This window comes from Aethalodelphis obliquidens, unplaced genomic scaffold (genome assembly GCF_003676395.1).
Source record: "Aethalodelphis obliquidens isolate GAN/ISIS:26980383/991018 unplaced genomic scaffold, ASM367639v1 scaffold5, whole genome shotgun sequence".
Lineage (NCBI taxonomy): Eukaryota > Metazoa > Chordata > Mammalia > Artiodactyla > Delphinidae > Aethalodelphis > Aethalodelphis obliquidens.
In genome coordinates, this window is record NW_020837949.1 from 36,871,454 (window position 1) to 36,889,697 (window position 18,244).

The 18,244-nt window shown below is 38.0% G+C and overlaps 1 protein-coding gene across 1 annotated transcript in view; it reads left to right on the plus strand.

The window, feature by feature from the left end:
* Nucleotides 1-18,244, plus strand: part of DOCK4 (dedicator of cytokinesis 4) — a 480,421-nt gene that overhangs the window by 203,934 nt on the left and 258,243 nt on the right. Inside the window, exons 2-6 of the mRNA XM_027102161.1 lie at nucleotides 503-586; nucleotides 3,132-3,172; nucleotides 5,155-5,210; nucleotides 9,171-9,267; nucleotides 14,967-15,115. Of these exons, the coding sequence (XP_026957962.1) occupies nucleotides 503-586; nucleotides 3,132-3,172; nucleotides 5,155-5,210; nucleotides 9,171-9,267; nucleotides 14,967-15,115 (427 nt within the window). The remainder of the gene's footprint in view (nucleotides 1-502; nucleotides 587-3,131; nucleotides 3,173-5,154; nucleotides 5,211-9,170; nucleotides 9,268-14,966; nucleotides 15,116-18,244) is intronic.

The following is an 18,244-nucleotide window of genomic DNA, read 5'->3' on the forward strand; positions in this document are numbered from 1 at the left end:
CCAAGCTTATTAATAAGTAAGAAATATATTCCTTACTTACTTTTTATTTATTTATTTTTTTGCGGTACGCAGGCCTCTCACTGTTGTGGCCTGTCCTGTTGTGGAGCACAGGCTCTGGACGTGCAGGCTCAGGGGCCATAGCTCACGGGCCCAGCCGCTCCGCGGCATGTGGGAACTTCCCGGACCAGGGCATGAACCTGTGTCCCCTGCATCGGCAGGCGGACTCTCAACCACTGCGCCACCAGGGAAGCCCAATTCCACATCTTTGAAATTTGTATTAATAACACTTATTCGACCAAGAAGTTGGCGAATTATGTAAACTTAAAGATTGACTTTCTTCAAGAATCTGTCAAATTAGGATATGACAGCCGGCTCTAGCTATCAATGTGTATTTCCTACTCACATTCATTTTTCCTAGTCAATAACATTTAATAGTAAGCAGTATAACTGGCTATAACTGATATGATGATCATCTCCATATAATCTATGTCATTTCTTACAGTTATTGCCAGTTTTCGAGGAACTGTCCCGTATGGCCTGTCATTGGAAATTGGAGATACAGTTCAGATCCTGGAGAAGTGTGATGGTAAGTAGACTAGTGTTGATTGTTTGAGGTTGTATAAACAATCTCCTGCAACACTGCACAGTTCATAAAGTTTACAGATTGTTTCCATACTTCTGTCAATCCCTGGAATTTCCCCAGTAGTCACAGTGAACCATTTTTAACAAAACTTTTTTCTTGCATATTGAACGTTTGGCTTATGGGAAAGCATTATTCGGTATTTTTAAGCTGATTGTATTTTTTCCTAATATTATTTACTTATATTCACTAGATGACAACATAGAAAGCAATTGAGACTATTGAATTTGTGAGAGTTCATGACTTGGGGCCAAACAAGAAGGCCTTTCTTAGAATGTCAAGAGTCTGGTGGGTTCCCCAGGACAGAAAGAAAGAGGTCTAGAGCAGAAATGCCTTACCCCAGGTTGGGTAACCAGATGCCTCCAGGTGGGACTCCTGCCCAGGCCAACTCTGCTCTAGTCCTGCAGCCATCTCCTCACCTCCCTCAAATCTGGGCTGAAGTTATTCACTGCATTTGAAAAGTTAAATGAACTTGTATGATTAATTTATGTAACAGGTATCTCATTCAATCGACCTAATATGTACGTTCTCAAATGCTTCTATTCCTGGTCAACAAAACATCCTTAAACTCTAGTCCTTAAAAAGATCCCAGATGAAATGACTACTCTTTTTTTCTTATCAAAATGGCCACATTGTAAAGTCCTATCAATATATCCAAAGATAACTGTTTTTCCTCTTAATATATTGTCCTTATTAGGAATTTATAATATGGTAAGATTCTATCATATCAAGGTTCATTATTGGCAAAATTGTGTTCTCCCAAATAGAACTATTACTTTTAGTTAGAGCCTGTTATTAAATTGTGGCGATACATGGACATTTATTTTGTCCAATGTAACTAATAAAAATAAAGGTTTTCTCTGTCATTGCCAGATATATTTTGTTTCTATTTTCTTTACAGATAAATATAAAGTCTGTTTTGAATTGGTGAAAATGGGCTTCGCAACTATAGGAGCTGTATTTTTGGTTTTTTAATTTATTTATTTATTTTTGGCTGTGTTGGGTCTTCGTTTCTGTGCAAGGGCTCTCCCTAGTTGCGGCGAGCGGGGGCCACTCATTGCGGTGCGCGGGCCTCTCACTATCGCAGCCTCTCTTGTTGCGGAGCACAGGCTCCAGACGCGCAGGCTCAGTAGTTGTGGCTCACGGGCCTAGTTGCTCCGCGGCATGTGGGACCTTCCCAGACCAGGGCTTGAACCCGTGTCCCCTGCATTGGCAGGCAGATTCTCAACCACTGCGCCACCAGGGAAGCCCCTGGGAGCTGTTTTATAACCTGAAAACCTTTCTGTATGCTGTAGTTGGACAGAGACCTCTCTATGACATATCTGCAATTCTCAAAAAGTTTTGGTTTCTGTTAAAATAGTTGTTTAAGAATGGCTATATTTCTTGGATGGATGTCTTTAAGGGATATAGTAAACCCTGACATTATAGAGATTCCATTTCTCAATTCATTCTGTTCTCTCCAGATTGATTTCAAAATGATGTTTTACAATATATTCTTTTGAGAAAACTTATGAGGAACAAAAATATTTAAATGCAAATCTCAAATACTTCTTTCTAAAAGTTCAATTAATCAAAAAAAGATTCAATTCCATAGAACATTTGTTACATGATAAAAATAATTTCTTACCAATAAGCAAAATGGTTTTTGTTCTTGAAGAAAAAATAAATTGAAAATAATACATTTATAGGGGGCTATATATTAACCATATAAATATATATATGTATGTATCTATCCATCTATATATGTATATATATATACACACCCTGTAATTGTTTTAAACTATAAAAAGATATGTTCCCCATTAAGGATAGTGCCGTAAAATTGATTCAGAGTTCCTTGGAGATTAAGTAATAGGCATTCTACAGAATAAAAACTATGTGTTGGTGAAAGAGTGCCATTAGTTCTCTTAGTAGATGAGACTTGGCTTCACTCTTCTTAGGCTATCAGACTGATCCTAACCCAAGACAGTAAGCTGAAGAAATGTGTGAATTCACTACAGAACTGCTGGCTGAGCACTATGCTTTGATGGTAGAATCTGGGCTTTGTAGTCAGGCAAAGAGAATTTGGAACTATGTTAAATCTTGTGTAGATTTTTGAATTTCCCTGGGATGTAGTGTAGCGTTTTAGAAAATGAAGTGAAACTAAGCTCAGAGAGGTCAATCAATTTGCCCAAGATTCAACAGCTAATAAGTAGCAAAGCCAGAATTTAAGCGCAATACTCTGATTCCAAAGCCTTTATTTCCGTTATGCATGCTTCTATTTTTCATGTACGTTTCCAATACAATTTGTAAATGATTTTATTAATAGAAGACTTTAACTAGTAGTCACTTGACTGTTAGTCGAGCCTAATCCCAACCCCCATTATGTTTATACCTAGAATATTTATATGTAGGGTAAAATTCCATCAGTAAAGGACAGATTGATTTCTAATCATTTCTTCAAAGTATTGTAATGATTTATTGAAATATGACCATGATTATTTCTCCACAGGCTGGTACAGAGGATTTGCCTTAAAAAACCCAAATATCAAGGTAAAAATTATTGCTTTTAACCATAATTATGGGATTTTTAAGAAAGACAGTTATTTTTCTTTATTTCATTATACAATTGAAATTACAGTTGGGACTCTTAGTTGAAATACTAAATGGCAATACAGATTTTCATAATTTTGGAAATTCTTTTGAACTTGGATTATAGTTAAGACATGCTATTCAAATGATAATCCTATGTAGCTCTTGAAATTTATACTGAGAAGACCTTAATAGGCTTACTATATATATAAAAAAATCGTTTTGAAGTGTTAGTTTCACAGAGAGTGAAAGTAAAATTCAGGCAGGGGAAATATATATATTCCAAAAGAAACACTGAATAGAGTTTTCTGTGGTATCATTTGTAAAAAGTTGGTGTGGCAAAACAGGTTTATTGTAGGGTATGTTAAGAGTCCCTTTGGATTTGAGGAGCTGAAATGTGGGAAAATCATATAAAGAGTCCATCTTTCTTACCATTACAGACAAAAACTAAGACTTATTATCCTTTATATATTTATATAAATCCTAAGGAATTATAGTAGGAAGTAATAATGATTTTTCTTTTACCTTTCATTTATGTAGTTTATGATTTTGACACTAATCCTCGCTAATATCTATATTTTTTCTAATACTTTGTTCTAATCTACCCATGCTACCCACATTTCTCTAATATTTTTTTACATGTCATGTTCATTTTTCGGTTTAATTCTGGTTTTACTAGGATTGTAGATAAGAAATTGTATCATTTCTCATTACCAAAGTCTAATATAAGTAATCTAAACTCTTTTGTCTGCCTTTCTGCTTAAATATACCTTTTTTCCGGATCATCCAACTGTGTTTATTACTTTATTTCATTTATTTTAGGCCATTCTAAAGGAGAGCCTGATACTTTTACCCTCATTTAAAGTTATCTTTGGACATCTGCAGGCACATGCAAATGTAGCTTCAGTATTTAATTTTTCATTTAGTACATGCTTGAGAAAAAATGTGTTATGGTTTGTTACTTCTGTTACCCTTTGAACCTCAAGTTCTGACTTTTTCTTGTTAATTACTATAGTTACTCTATTTGTTATTCCTACCATATTAAGGTAAATTTAAATTCCAAAGGAAAAAAAAGTTATTTTTTTAACCTATATACGTATTTACTACTGTTGTATATTACAGAACTTGCTAGTTAAATTTTATATTATCCTTGGATCCACAGTGGTGATAATGTATTCAAATGACATTTGTTTTCCTAAATATTTAATTGAATTTGTCATTTAATTGTACCTAAAAAATCATTCAGAGAATATTGTTGTTTAATGGATAATAAAATTGATGCTCTTCTTTTTAATGTTGTTTTTTTCAATTTCTCATTTAGAACAAAGGAATAATTTCCTTGCCCTAGCTTTTCCCTACAATAAAAGGCTTTAAGCTAGCGTGGCTTCTTTTGTTTAATTTTTATTCCGTCAAAATGGCAGCCTGGTGATTAATTGCTGCTATGTTTTCATCAAAGATCTTCCCTAACATGTAATACACAGATTGTTTCCAGATTCATAGTGGTATTTTTTAGTATATATTTTTAAATAGACACATGAGTATTTTTGGAGAGAAGAAAAAGAACTACAACAAAAACAAACAAACAAAAACCCCCTTCTTTCAATACTGGAGTATTAAAAAAAAATTCTTATTCAACATGCTTTCTATATAGAATTCTTGAAAATATAAAAATTTTCTGTTTTATAAAGAATATACTTTTGAGTGGGATTTAATTTTTTGATTATATTTATTTTAAAGTATCTCTAAATTTGTACACTGGTAAGTAGTAGAAAATAAAATGAATGGGTCTAAGCTACAATAGATTTAGCCTAAAGAATATGTTAGAGATTCCTTCTTCCTAGTATTGTTATGGTTGTGTGGCTATATTTTATACATATGACTTACAAAACTAACTCTGCTGTAATAGACAGCTAGAACCATAACCTGCATGTTTTCTCTTCCAGGGTATATTTCCTTCCAGCTACGTTCACTTGAAAAATGCATGTGTAAAGAACAAAGGGTAAGAAATGAATTTTATTAATAGTTGAAGAATTTTTCATAGAACCATTACTTATTTTGGAATTTGAAGACTTAGTAATTGTCTTGAAAAATGAACTATAGAAAAGCATGCCATTGTCTGTGTTGTTTGATAAAGACAGATTACACTAAGGCAGTTGGCGGAGAAAATTCGAGAACCACGTCTGTGTGTTGGACAACAGTAGGATCTAGGGCTCTGGAGGTCTCTCATTGTCCAGAAATCATGGAATCGGCCTAACCTTTTTTTTTTTTTTTAACATCTTTATTGGAGTATAATTGCTTTACAATGGTGTGTTAGTTTCTGCTTTAAGCAAAAAGAGTTGATTTTTCCTGGTTTCCTGCTGTGTAGGGAAGCATGGCAGTCACACCCATCAAATGCTGAGTCATGTCTCAACCCCAGGAATTCCCTAGATTCACTACTGAATTATAAGCAGCCAAGTCTGCCATTATTTTCCTGTTTGGGGTTAATACCATATCCTTGTGTGACCATTTCACAAAGCCGCTATTCTGCTTCAGAGAACATCATTTCTGTGCTGTTTGTTTGATTGAGCTCATTGATCACTTAGGATTTCTGATATATTTGAAAAGTTTTTCCCAGTCTGTGTCCAAAAGGACTTAAAACAGCTGTTATGATAAAAGATTATTCAAATACAATATCACAGAATGAAAGAGTAGCACTTGCTTATTTAAGTGGTTAACATAAGCAGATTATTCATTTTAAGTGAATCCAAATATTTGCTGCCAATGTCACAAGGAATATGCATTGGATCACTGAATAATTTTCATTTTATGACAAAAGAAACAATGCAGGTTGTACCATAAAAATTTCATTATTCATCAAATAGCAAAAAATAGGAATTTATTAGATTATTAAAGCACATTTTAAAGCATATTAAATTATATCTTCAAACTTTATTTTTACCGGAAAAGTTCCATGGAGGCTATTCAAATGGGTGATTCTTATATCCACTCTCTATAAAGGTAGAGTATTAAATCTTAGCTCAGTGAAATAATTTCTTCAGATGGCTGAGAGTATATGGTATAACTACTTTGAGTATGTGGATAAAACTTAAAGAGTCTAGGAGATCCTTATGTTATATGTCTTATATATGTCAGTTACTTTAAGCAGTATTATTATTATTATTTTGATAGTAGTAGTAATTATTTAAAACAGTAGATTAAAAACATAATTCTACTACTAATAATTACCACTACTATTACTCTTTTAAAAAATGTGTGTCCGTCAGAAATGTTGTGCAGTTATAATCCACCAGAAGTGAGTCAAGCAGAGTTATTAATCCTTTTGGAATTCTTCCACCAGACTCTATCCACCTCCCTTCAAGTAAACCAAGGGACACTCCAGAAAACACATGCTTACTCTTTGTTCTGACCTTTCTGCCCTAGTGATCTGGTCTAGGCAATGTTGAAACCCAGGGTTTCTACCCTGTCCCTTAAAGAGTCCACTTGAGCAGACCCCCTGCAGCCAGAGTTCTTTGCTGCCTTTGCCCCAAACCCCACCCTGATCCCCTCAACTCTCCAGAGCAGAGGGCCACCCAGCCCCCATCTTATACTCTGACCGAGGAAGAGAAAAGAGAAGATGCTAGCAAAAACGTCAAGCATCACTTCACCCAGTGAAAGTCCTCTCTCTCAAACTGTATTGGGGTGGGACATAATTTTAATTGAAACAAGTATCTTCTTTTATTTTTTTATTTTTATTTTTGTCCTAGCCAGTAAGTGGTGAGTATCTGGCTCCCTTGAGTCCGAGGAAGTTTAAATATGGGTAAAGGTGTCTCAGAATTTGGTCGTGTAAGTTTAAGACTTGGTTGTGGGTTCTCCACCTGAAAGAGGGCATGATAAGCATTATACAGCAAGAGAACTTCAGGGTAGAACCAAAATTTATTTTCTTAAAAAAAAAAAAATGTTGGAATTCATTGAGACTTTAGGTTCTAGGACTATTAACTGGAAGAAAAACTTTAGCCTGAAAACATTCAAGAACACGTGTTGCCAGGTGATTGCTTTCCCAGAGAGGAACCTCTTTGGGATTTTGATGTTACCTGCCTTATTTTCAGGGGATTAGCACCCTGATTGCCCACCAGGATGAAATAGCTGCAAAGTTCATCTCGGAATAACTGAACAAAATATAATTTCAGGGGCAACTACTTATGACAGACTGTTTGAATGTTGATTTTGGTATAATTAAAAGGAAACAGCTGCCTCACCTAAAATGGCAATTCTGTGCTTCTTAAAAATTTACATTTTGGTTGAACAAACCCCAAATCAACTTCCCACAGACTGAATTGCCTTTATGTTCTTTCCTGGGTCTTCAGAGCAATGCAGGACTGACAGGGGTCCTTAAATTACAGTTTGTGAGGTCACTTCTCTATTGTTTAATTCCTGCTGAGGTCATTTCAGTTTTTAGATGTTAAGTAGGTTGTTGAGTTTTCCTGGAAATTCACTGTTCCCTCCTGACCTTGCATTCTATCATTTTATAGTCTCTGTCTCCAGATATTCATCCTTTAAATTGCAACAGCTGCTTCAAAAGCAAAATAAATGCACTACCATTTAAAAATGTCATATTATATAGACTTGATAAAAGGTTCTATATATGTCACAGTTCATATATTACTGTTTACTTTTATTTCTAGTTTTACAGCCCAGCTTTATGTTTTCAGCAGTGTGTAAGCTCTAGAAAGGAGTAAAACATTCACAGGGTCAGTACTTTAGCAGCAGTATGAAATGAGGAGAAGAGGCTCTGTTGGTGAAGAAATCGAGGCAAGATTTTAATTCCCATACTTGCTGTCAAGAAAACTTTACAAAAAAAATTATATGCACTTTGGACATAACGTCAAAAAGGAATGCAGAGCAGTTATTAGCCTCATGCTACGAAGTAACTTTCCCTTGATCATCCATGTAACCTGGTTCAGTGTCTACATATTAGATATTGTCCTTGGAAAAAAATACTCAAATGAAGAGATAATCCCCATCAGTACAGTCAGTTAGCATTCTTTTGAGAAGCTGTAGTATTAATAGGCACTTACCCATTTTAAGCTGCACAAAAACTGGAAGAATTTGAAAAAAGAAACTAGAGACGAGAAGAAAAGGTTATTGTATGTCAAAGATAGAATACAGAAGACCAATTCAATCTTCTGTTTTTTCCCTCCATCTCCTTCTACATCTCCTTAATATTAGGACCACCATACATACCCTGCTAGATATTGGTATGAATATTTTCCAAGTATCGTTTCTGATGTTTAGAAAAGAAATAGGAGAAATATATTACCCTAATCATGGAGCAGAGCGTTCTGCAATGGATATTCAAACATCTGTGATGTCAAACCCTTAATAAGTTCTGTGATGCATGACAACATTACTGATAGTAGTAATCATTTTTCATGGTCTTGTTGGCAAGTCATGAAAATGAAGTGTTAATGAGAACAAGTGAGTGTTCAGTCAGTATATCAGTGTCTAGTTGTTTATAACGGTGAGTTAGTTTAGATGTTTGCAGCCATCAAAGCCTGATCGTTGAATGAGCCTGTCCCTCCCTTTGAGTCCTATAGTCATAGAGCTTGGAAGGCAAAAGCCATCTCACAGTTTCTGTAGCCTGGTGACCTCATGTTACACACAAGGACTTTGGGACTTGGAGAAGTTAAACGAGTTGCTCTTTAGAGGTCAAACTGTGGCTGGAGCAGAACTCTTCTGCTATTGTTGCTTCACCACCACACTGCTCAGACTTGATCTGGATAAAGTGGCTGGTCGTTCTGTTATGGTACTGCCGTAACCCACTTTACATTCCTCACACAAGTTCATGATCGGATCCCGGTTACTGTCTGCAGAACCAAAAATAACTCTGCAGCTTCCTTTCCTGGTTGGCCTTTTAGAGTGTTTAAGATTATTGCCTATGTCATTTGCATATACACTTTGTTGTTGTTGTTCAATTTCACAGACAATTTGAAATGGTTATTCCCACTGAAGACTCTGTTATCACAGAAATGACATCAACATTAAGAGACTGGGGAACCATGTGGAAACAACTCTATGTGGTATGTAACTTTTTAATGGCATCATGTTTCCGATAAAGAATTGTTTTAAGAAATATCTGAACAGGAGTGTCAACTAGCATTTGAGCACATGCTGTAAGTCACTAGTACTCCTCCAGGAATTAGGGATAGAGAGCTTAATAAGACTCAGTGTTGCTTTAATCCCTGTGTCCATCTAGAATGGATTTTGCAAGTTCTTTTTCAAGCCGCACGAAGGCAAAAGATCACTTTCCTGGCATCTAATCAAATAGGATGGTTTACATGGAACCAGGGTCAGGCTTTCTGAATACATTTAATTTTCAGGGGGAACTAAACTTATTTTCAATACAATTTTCATATTGGTGGTATTTTTTATGTTCTAATTCTCTATAAATTATTCAAGTATAATAAAAATGATAGGCTGCTTAGCCAGAATCAATGAGAATGTTCTAAATGTACAAGAGAAAGGAATGTTTCTTGGGGAAAAAAGGGGTCAGTGTTTTGGGCATATATATATATATATATATACCTATTTACATGTTGTACTTACTGAGAGTCTTCTGTGGTGCAAACCCTGTGGGAAGTACTCTATATGTAGTATCTCATTTAATCCTTACTACCACTCAAGGAAATAAAAGACTATGATCATCCTGAGTTTACAAATGAGGAAAATGAGGCCGAGAGTGAAGAACTTGCTGGAGGCCAAGTAGTTGGAAAATGGCTGAGCTGGGATTCCGATGTAAATCTAGTACCCTCTCCTCACTCTGAACCACTGTATATGGGGAATTGGGGGTGACATTTTGGGGAAGATGAATTTATTTCTTCTCTGATTTTCAAAGGAATTTATAGAACAGCTTAATCATTTGAAGGGATGTGCTCAAAATACAAAGGTGTACTTATCCTGACAAAATGATTTGAAATAGCCTGTCAAAGAGAAAATCCAAATTAGTGAGGGACATGGGCACAAAATGACCGTTTTTATTTTCTGCTACATAGAAAATGCAATAGGGGCACTTTCCTGGTGGCGCAGTGGTTAAAATTCCACCTGCCAATGCAGGGGAACATGGGTTCGAGCCCTAGTCTGGGAAGATCCCATGTGCCGAGGAGCAACTAAACCTGTGTGCCACAACTACTGAGCCTGCACTCTAGAGTCTGTGAGCCACAAGTACTGAGCCCGCGAGCCACAACTACTGAGGCCCGCACGCCTAGAGTCCGTGCTCTGCAACAAGAGAAGCCACCACAATGAGAAGGCCACGCACCGCAACGCAGAGCAGCCCCTGCTCGCCACAGCTAGAGAAAACCTGTGTGCATCAATGAAGACCCAGTGCAGCCAAAAATAAATAAATAAATAAATTTAAAAAAGAAAATGCAATAGGATAGTTCATTGAGGCAAGAAAATCTTTAAAAGTCACTAATAAAAACCCTTTTGATGTTGGATTTCTCTGACCATGCCCTCCTGGAGCTGGTGGCATTAGGGCTCACTACTAAAGTCCACAAGATGATCTTAGATGAAACACAGTGTCTAGGCTTTGCTGGGGTGAGGTAAATGCACTGTCAAGATAACTGAACTCAAGGGCTCTGTGCTGGGAGACTACAAAGGAAATGCAGATCTCCTTTTTAGATTTAAAAAAATTTGTGTTGGAAAGAATATAAAACCCAAGTATTATTTCATTTAATATTGTACCTGACACTAACATGGAAAATGAAACTATGTAAAATTTTCAAATCACTGCATCCTAAGTACCCACTATAAAAATAATGACAGTGTAAGTGTCAACCATTAGCTGAGCTAAGGCACCAGCACTTTTCCTTTTATGTAGCTGCTGGTGAGGAACAGAGTTGAATTTCCACTTGATTCTTCCTTATCTAGCTATTTTTGCCTGCTTTTGAGGCTGCGAGCATCTATTTTGGGGACATACTTGATTGGCTTGAAAACCTATGTGTTGTAAGCTCTAGGAGTAACCTTCTCACCTCCTACCGTCCTAAGTGACGGAAACAGAGAGAGAATTTTTTCAAAGTTTCCTTGGATACTGGAATGGTAGTCAGTTCTATTAGGAAAAAATATAAAGTTTAACCTGGAAGTACCAGATTTTTGACCTTGAGAAGGAGGCTGACTTGACTCTGTTGGACCTTTTGGTTTCTCTTTTCCTGATGTAAACGTTTTTGCTAAATGTTTTAGTTCAAGTTCATCATGCTTGAGTGTATTGGGGTACTGTCTGTGGTCTTTCCTAACAGTTTTAAGGCTAGCTTCTCCACTGGAAGCTTCTCCACTGGAAGGTGCTTGATGAGCCACTAATATCTTGTCAATTGTAAGTAGTATATGAGATATACTTAATATACGTAGGACATTTAGCATAAAAAAGCACATGGCAGATGCTTGAGAAATGCTATTTGCTCTTTTTAATAACATTGGTAATGGCCTAATTAATAACCTTTAAAATATCACTTAATAAAGTATCAGTAATCTAACCACAAAACGTTTAGGAGAAATACAGCAGCCATCTTTTACCAAGTACTTTTGTGCGGGCCTTTGGGTGGGTATTTCACATCTGTCTTCTGTGGGACTCTGCCAGGTAGTTTTTATTCTTGAAGCTCATCAGAGATAATCTATCCAGAGTCCCATGCTAAGTGGGAAAGCCTGGCTGTAAACTGAGGTCTGCTGCTCCAAAAATTATATTGTTTTCATCTTGAGGCAAATCAAAACTTACCCATTCTCTACAACACTAAAATATTTACAGTTCACTTTTTGCAAAAAGTATTGCAGAAATTTTCTGATATATTGTAAAAATGTTTAGGTATTTTTCTATTTTAAGTGTTTAATATTGTACCCTACCTTTTTCATTTGACATTAAATCAAAAGCATTCTTCACGTTTCCTGAACAGTCTTCATAACTATCCAAGTTTTAAAATCCAGTTTTTAAAGAAGCATCATTTTCTGACTAGCTGTCAAAACAGATATGTACTGTTTTCATGCACGAGTAGGGAGGGTTTGCTGGTCAGGACTGCAGTATGTCACTGTTCCTGCCACCTCTTCCTGAAAGGGAAAGCGGACCAACTTGTTTTCCTTTTATAAAGGATCTGACTTCTCAGCTCAATGTTCTCTTAGACTTAAGAACTAGAGGCGACATTATTAGGAAATCAAGCCCATTCTTCTGGACAACTGCAGAACGCCTTTCCCAAGAGCAGGACAAATGACTTTCACACTGTGACAGTCATTTTAAGCAGAGCTGACTCTCTCCCCAGCTGCATGAGATTTGACTTATATTTTCCTTATGTAATTTCTTTGACTCAAGTGAACTTTTCTTTCTGACCACAGAGTTCCTCAAGTTTTTTTTTTAATTTTAATTTTTTTAATTAATTTTTTAATTGAAGTATAGTTGATTTACAATGTTGTGTTAGTTTCAGGTGAACAGCATAGTCATTCAGTTATATATATGTATATGTATGTGTGTGTGTATATATATATATATATATCCTTTTTCAGATTCTTTTCCATTATAGGTTATTGCAAGATACTGAATATATAGTTCCCTGTGCTATACAGTAGGTCCTTGTTTATCTGTTTTATATATAGTAGTATGTGTCTGTTAACCCCAAACTCCTAATTTATCCCCCCCACTTTCCCCCTTTGATAATTGTAAGTTTGTTATCTGTGTCTGTGAGTCTCCTTCTGTTTCGTAAATAAGTTCATTTGCAACATTTTTTTTAGATTCCACACATAAGTGAAATCATATGATGTTTGTTTTTCTGTGTTTGGCTTACTTCACTTAGTATGATGGTCTCTAGGTCCATCCTCCTCAAGTTTTTCTTGATCTTCCCTGCTTGTTCTTTTATATGATCTAAACAGAACCCACCTCTCAAGATCCACCAAAACTAACAGCTCTAAATCAAGGTATTCCTTCCTTCATTCTTCAGCTGCTGGGACTACGTAGTGCAGTCTCAGCCATTGTGGTTGGGAGCTTACACGAGGTGAAGAACACAGACACTGACCAGTGACTTAAAACATTATAGCACCTTTGGAATGACTTGTATGGGAGTGTATAATGTGAGTAAAGAGTGAGAGGTTATAGAAGAACAGGCTCAAGAGAGTGCTCTAGGAGTTGAGAGCAAGATTATTGATATCTCAGAGGACAGGGATGGTGTCGTGGAGAATCCTTCTTGGTCAGCTGGCACATTGCCTAACCTGCGCAGTACATGAAAATGCTCTTCCAGTCACCAAGCATTGATAAAGCAGAAGATCCATCACTACTTTTACCAAAAAAAGAAAAAAAGAAAAAGAATGTTATGACTGACCATCTTTACCCATCACCCAGAACTTGGTATTTCTGGCAGCGTATCTCTGTAGAGGACTTTAGATGAACGATCATCTCAATACTTTCGTACCACTATTCACATAGCCTACTAATAATTTTTGTAGAAAGTAAAAGCATGGCTTCTTCTTAAGAAAGATGAAGGGTTGATGGAAGATGAAATACTTATAAAAGGTTTACCCTAAATGTCTCTGGGGAAGAGACATACATTTAGATTTTGATAAAGACACAATATTTATAAGAGGGTTTATTCTGAATCAGAACATTAATGATAACAGCATTAGTAGCAGCTGTTACTTACATGATATTTATTCTGGGCCAAGCATTGTTCTCAGAGTTTTAATATATGAAGTCATCAATCCCTATAGCAAGCCTATGAGATAGGTACTAGGATAGCCATTCTACAGATAAGAAAAGAAGCACAAAGAGGTTAATACACTGCCAAAGGTTTTTCACTCAGTGAAGGGCAAAATTTCAATGCACATTGAGGTAGTTTGTCTTTCAAGTCTGTGCTCTTAATCAGTATACTCTTGGGGTCTCTTCACAAATGTTATCTCTAATCCATAAAATAACCTTACAGGAAGTTAGTACTGTGCCTGTTTCACAGATGGCAAAAGCCATACTCAAAGCCTATAAAACTAGTGAGTGGCAAAACCGAGATTTGAAGCCAGGAGTTTAACCTGTCTTTTTTCCAACTAAGCCTCCTCGCTTGATGAATTTCACAGGAGATTAGCCTGAATTTACATGAATGTTCAACAAGTAAGAAAGAAAACATTTCTTTTTAAGTCTAAATACTGACCAGATAATGGCAGTGAAAATTCATCAATGAACGAGTGTGAGAGCCCTCTGTGTACCCAGCTTCTGATGGGAACACAGTAAAGCATTAAGACCAACATGTAAGAAATAATTGGAAAACCGTGTTTTCTGTTGAATTGGCTTTAATTACATGCAGGCATACTTCAGAGAAGGGGAAAAAAGAATGTGAGCAAGAGTTGTAAGGGGAAGATTTCCTGAGGGAGGTGGAGGTCGGGTGGAGCCTTGAAGGGTAGTAGAATTGGATGGAGCTAAAGAAAGAGGATTTGAGGTGGAAACGGAAGCAGAGTAAGTAAAGCCAGAGACCAAGCTTGGGTGTGGAGGCTTAGTGAGGACCCTGGGACACAATGTCTGTGTTGGGGAGTCTGAGAAGTGAAGTTGGATTCTTGGGCAGGAGAACAGCATTGTGAAATGGGATGAAAGCATGTAGAGCAATGAGTGCATTTGAGAACCCGAGGGGAGAGTTTGTCTGTTAATGGAGAATCTGTCCACAGAGTGGCCAGCACACAGAGGGTAAGCAGGACTGCCCCCCATTTCCTCTGTGGTTACCCTATGTCTCAGTGACTGATCATTGAATTTCCGCATTTGTGTATTTCCCAGAGAAATGAAGGCGATCTCTTCCACCGGCTGTGGCACATCATGAATGAAATCCTGGATCTGCGGCGGCAGGTGCTTGTGGGGCATCTCACCCACGATCGGATGAAGGATGTGAAGCGCCACATCACCGCCCGCCTGGACTGGGGCAACGAGTGAGTACTGGCCGCTGAGGGGGTGGTCTCTGGTGGCTGAACACAACAGATGTGACTGCAACACAGGTGTGAGCCACTATGCAGTCCTATCTCTGGAAGACACCAGAGGAGGCTTTTCCATCTTTCCGCTTTGGGGGGCTTAGTGCAAACTCTCACGAGTAGAGTCAAGAACTGCATCCTCTAGGGCTGGTGGGGGTCCTAGAACATTGTCGGTTCTCTGCTGCCCTGTGTGCTCTGACAGTGTGCAAATGCTCATGAAATACAAAGTATTCACTGGGGTCAATCAGATATGGCGTCTGCTAAAAATTCATCTTGTTTCAAGGCTTTAGGTTTGGCATGTGAATTTCCTTCTAAATATATTCCTCTTCTTTATTGTGGCAGTAGGTCGTTGGTGTAATCTGGAGGGATACGCTAATGCTAATAGCTTCTGTTAAAAGTCTTAGGACAGGTACCCTGGGTGGGAGGGGGCGTGCTCTCCTTATTGCCCTGATTCTGCCTGTGTATACATATTAGTCTCTTCGAGGAGCTACTTGGGAGAGCTCAGTAAAAAAGCTGCTCTTGACCAAGATTTACTTTTAAATAAAACTGTGAGTGACTAATCTACAATAACAGCCAAGCACTTTAAATAGTATCTCTAATCACTTAAAGCTCTGATGAAGGCTGATTGTGCTAAGTATGAATGTTAATATATGGGGGAGAAATTAGAATAAACCAGCTTTGACTATGATGTTAGTTAGGCTTGTATGGGCTTAAGTTTAAGGATGGTAAATGGTCCCTCGATATCCTACAAGGTCATAGCCTCCCTCCGTTTCCTCTCCCCAAATCCCCATTTGCTATTTGGACCTTCAAAGGATCTTAGGGCAACAGAATAAAAGAAAAGCCGACAGAAAAAGGAAAAGGCAGTAAAATGTGCACCACAGATAAATTTGCCTCTTGCTGAATCTGGAAAAACTGATCTGAAACGAGAGTGTGCTTCCTCTAACCATAGAAAGTCGCTTTATCAGAAGCCAGTTTTGTTTCCTGCCAAGATATCACATATTACAGGTATGAAGACGTGGACCCACTAACACATTTTAAACCTCTGTCTCATCCAGAGTCCTTCTGGTATTTCGTTGAGTGAGCTGTGCCATTCATCCTTTTACCGACAGTCGGGAGAGCAGCCCTAATTCATTTATCTCAGGGAGATTTATTCCTTCTGGGGAGTCAAAAACAAGAGCAGGTTTGGAATGCAGCAAGACATTGTACTCGGAACTCTGCTTTTCTACGATGGGAGGCAAATTCCAGAGCCCTCCTTGACTTCAGTTTCCTCACTTGTCGAAGGAGTAAGTTGAGCTAGAAGAGATCCAAGGCCCCTTTCCGCTCCAGGGCAACATGATCCAAAGCACATAGCACTTCCTGAGAGAGATGATTTGCCAGCCACATGCATGGAGCCTCTGGTCTCGCTGTGTGAGATGGGGTAGCACTTTGAGGGGTAGATCTGAAGACTTTTTTTTTTTTTTTTTGCGGTACGCTGGCCTCTCACTGTTGCGGCCTCTCCCGTTGCGGAGCACAGGCTCCAGATGCGCAGGCTCAGCGGCCATGGCTCACGGGCCCAGCTGCTCCGCGGCATGTGGGATCTTCCCGGACCGGGGCACGAACCCATGTCCCCTGCATCGGCAGGCGAACTCTCAACCACTGCACCACCAGGGAAGCCCCTGAAGACTGTTTGACCATGACTTAGGCTGCCCATCTTTCATGTGTTTTTTGTTTGTCTGTTTTGAGAAAACTTTGAGCTTTCTCTGAATTATATTGGCTCTTAGTCATTGTGCTGATCCTCCTTTAAAAGACTAGTTTGTAAATAGGAAGAAAGTTGGATGAAGTTAGCTTATCAAAAATAGCTTAGAAATATAGAGCAGGCAAGAAGATGATACTTTTTCAGTTTTAGGAAGGAAGATGATGACATAAAGAAGGGAAAGGAGGGAAAAACATTAATTATGACTGAATCATGGCTCAGTTTAGACTCATGTAAGTTCTAGCTTGTACTTTGGGCAGTTCTTTGGCTAATTTATGGTAAGTTGGTAAAACATTGATGCATGAAAGTGAGCAATATAATTTATTTAGGTCATCCTCAAATTCATGAATTTTCTGAGGTCTCATTCTGTTTCCTTTGAATTTCTTTGACAACTTATTTAAAATGACTTACAGTTTACAAATTGTGCATTTACTGTATTCCTTTAAATATAGTTTTCTTACTGAATGGAAAAGCAAAAGTGGAAAGCAAATTCAGATAATTCTCTTGCATATTAAACTAAGTTGTTCTGCAAAATTGTCTGTCAGCATGTAGATCTCAGGATGAACATAAGTGAAAGATGTGTTCAATCTCAAGTTGTATGTCAAACTGTTGAAGAGTGGTGAAGAGAAGCCCTCTAGATGGAGGAAGCTTGGGGGGAGGGGGAGGGGGAGGAGATAACCCATCTTGTTCCCTAAAGGGGCCATCAGAAGAAGTGTTCTCGCCTGGAAGCCTCGAACAGACTTAAAATAATAGCACCTGTCTCAGTTCTCCGTAGAGTCCTGTGCTGTCCTTTGATTTTCCCGTGATAATGATACAGGAGGGAGTACCCATTCATTCTTCCTTCCTGATGTCCCAAAGCAGTTCAGTGACTGAGTTAATATAAAACTAACCCCCCACCCACCCATTTCCCTTGCTGGCGTCCCATGTCCTAGGTCCTCTCCTTCCATCCTGTTCCTTCCCTCTTTGCCTCATTTCTTCCTGTTTTTTAGAGCACTGTCCTGATCTTCTTCTGTGAGCTTAGAAGCCTCACACAGTGGGAGGGTTATCCTAAGGATATACCTAGGAATTAACAGAACAAAATAGAAACATATCAAAGTCTCTTCACACAGCTAGGACTCCAGGAAGCCAGCAGAAGTTGAATAATCCAAGCCTTATGAGAGGAAAAGACTTGCAGATCACCAGTTCCTGGGGCCTGAAAGCTGAGGAAGGTTCTGGATCCCACACCTACTCCAGAACCTCTGCTGCTGGAGTTGGTCTTAACTCAGTCATTCTGCAGTCATGTAGATCACTTGTCCTTCATGTTTCTCAGATGGTTGATGCTATGTGAATTTCTAGGTTCTCATTGACAGCCAGTATCC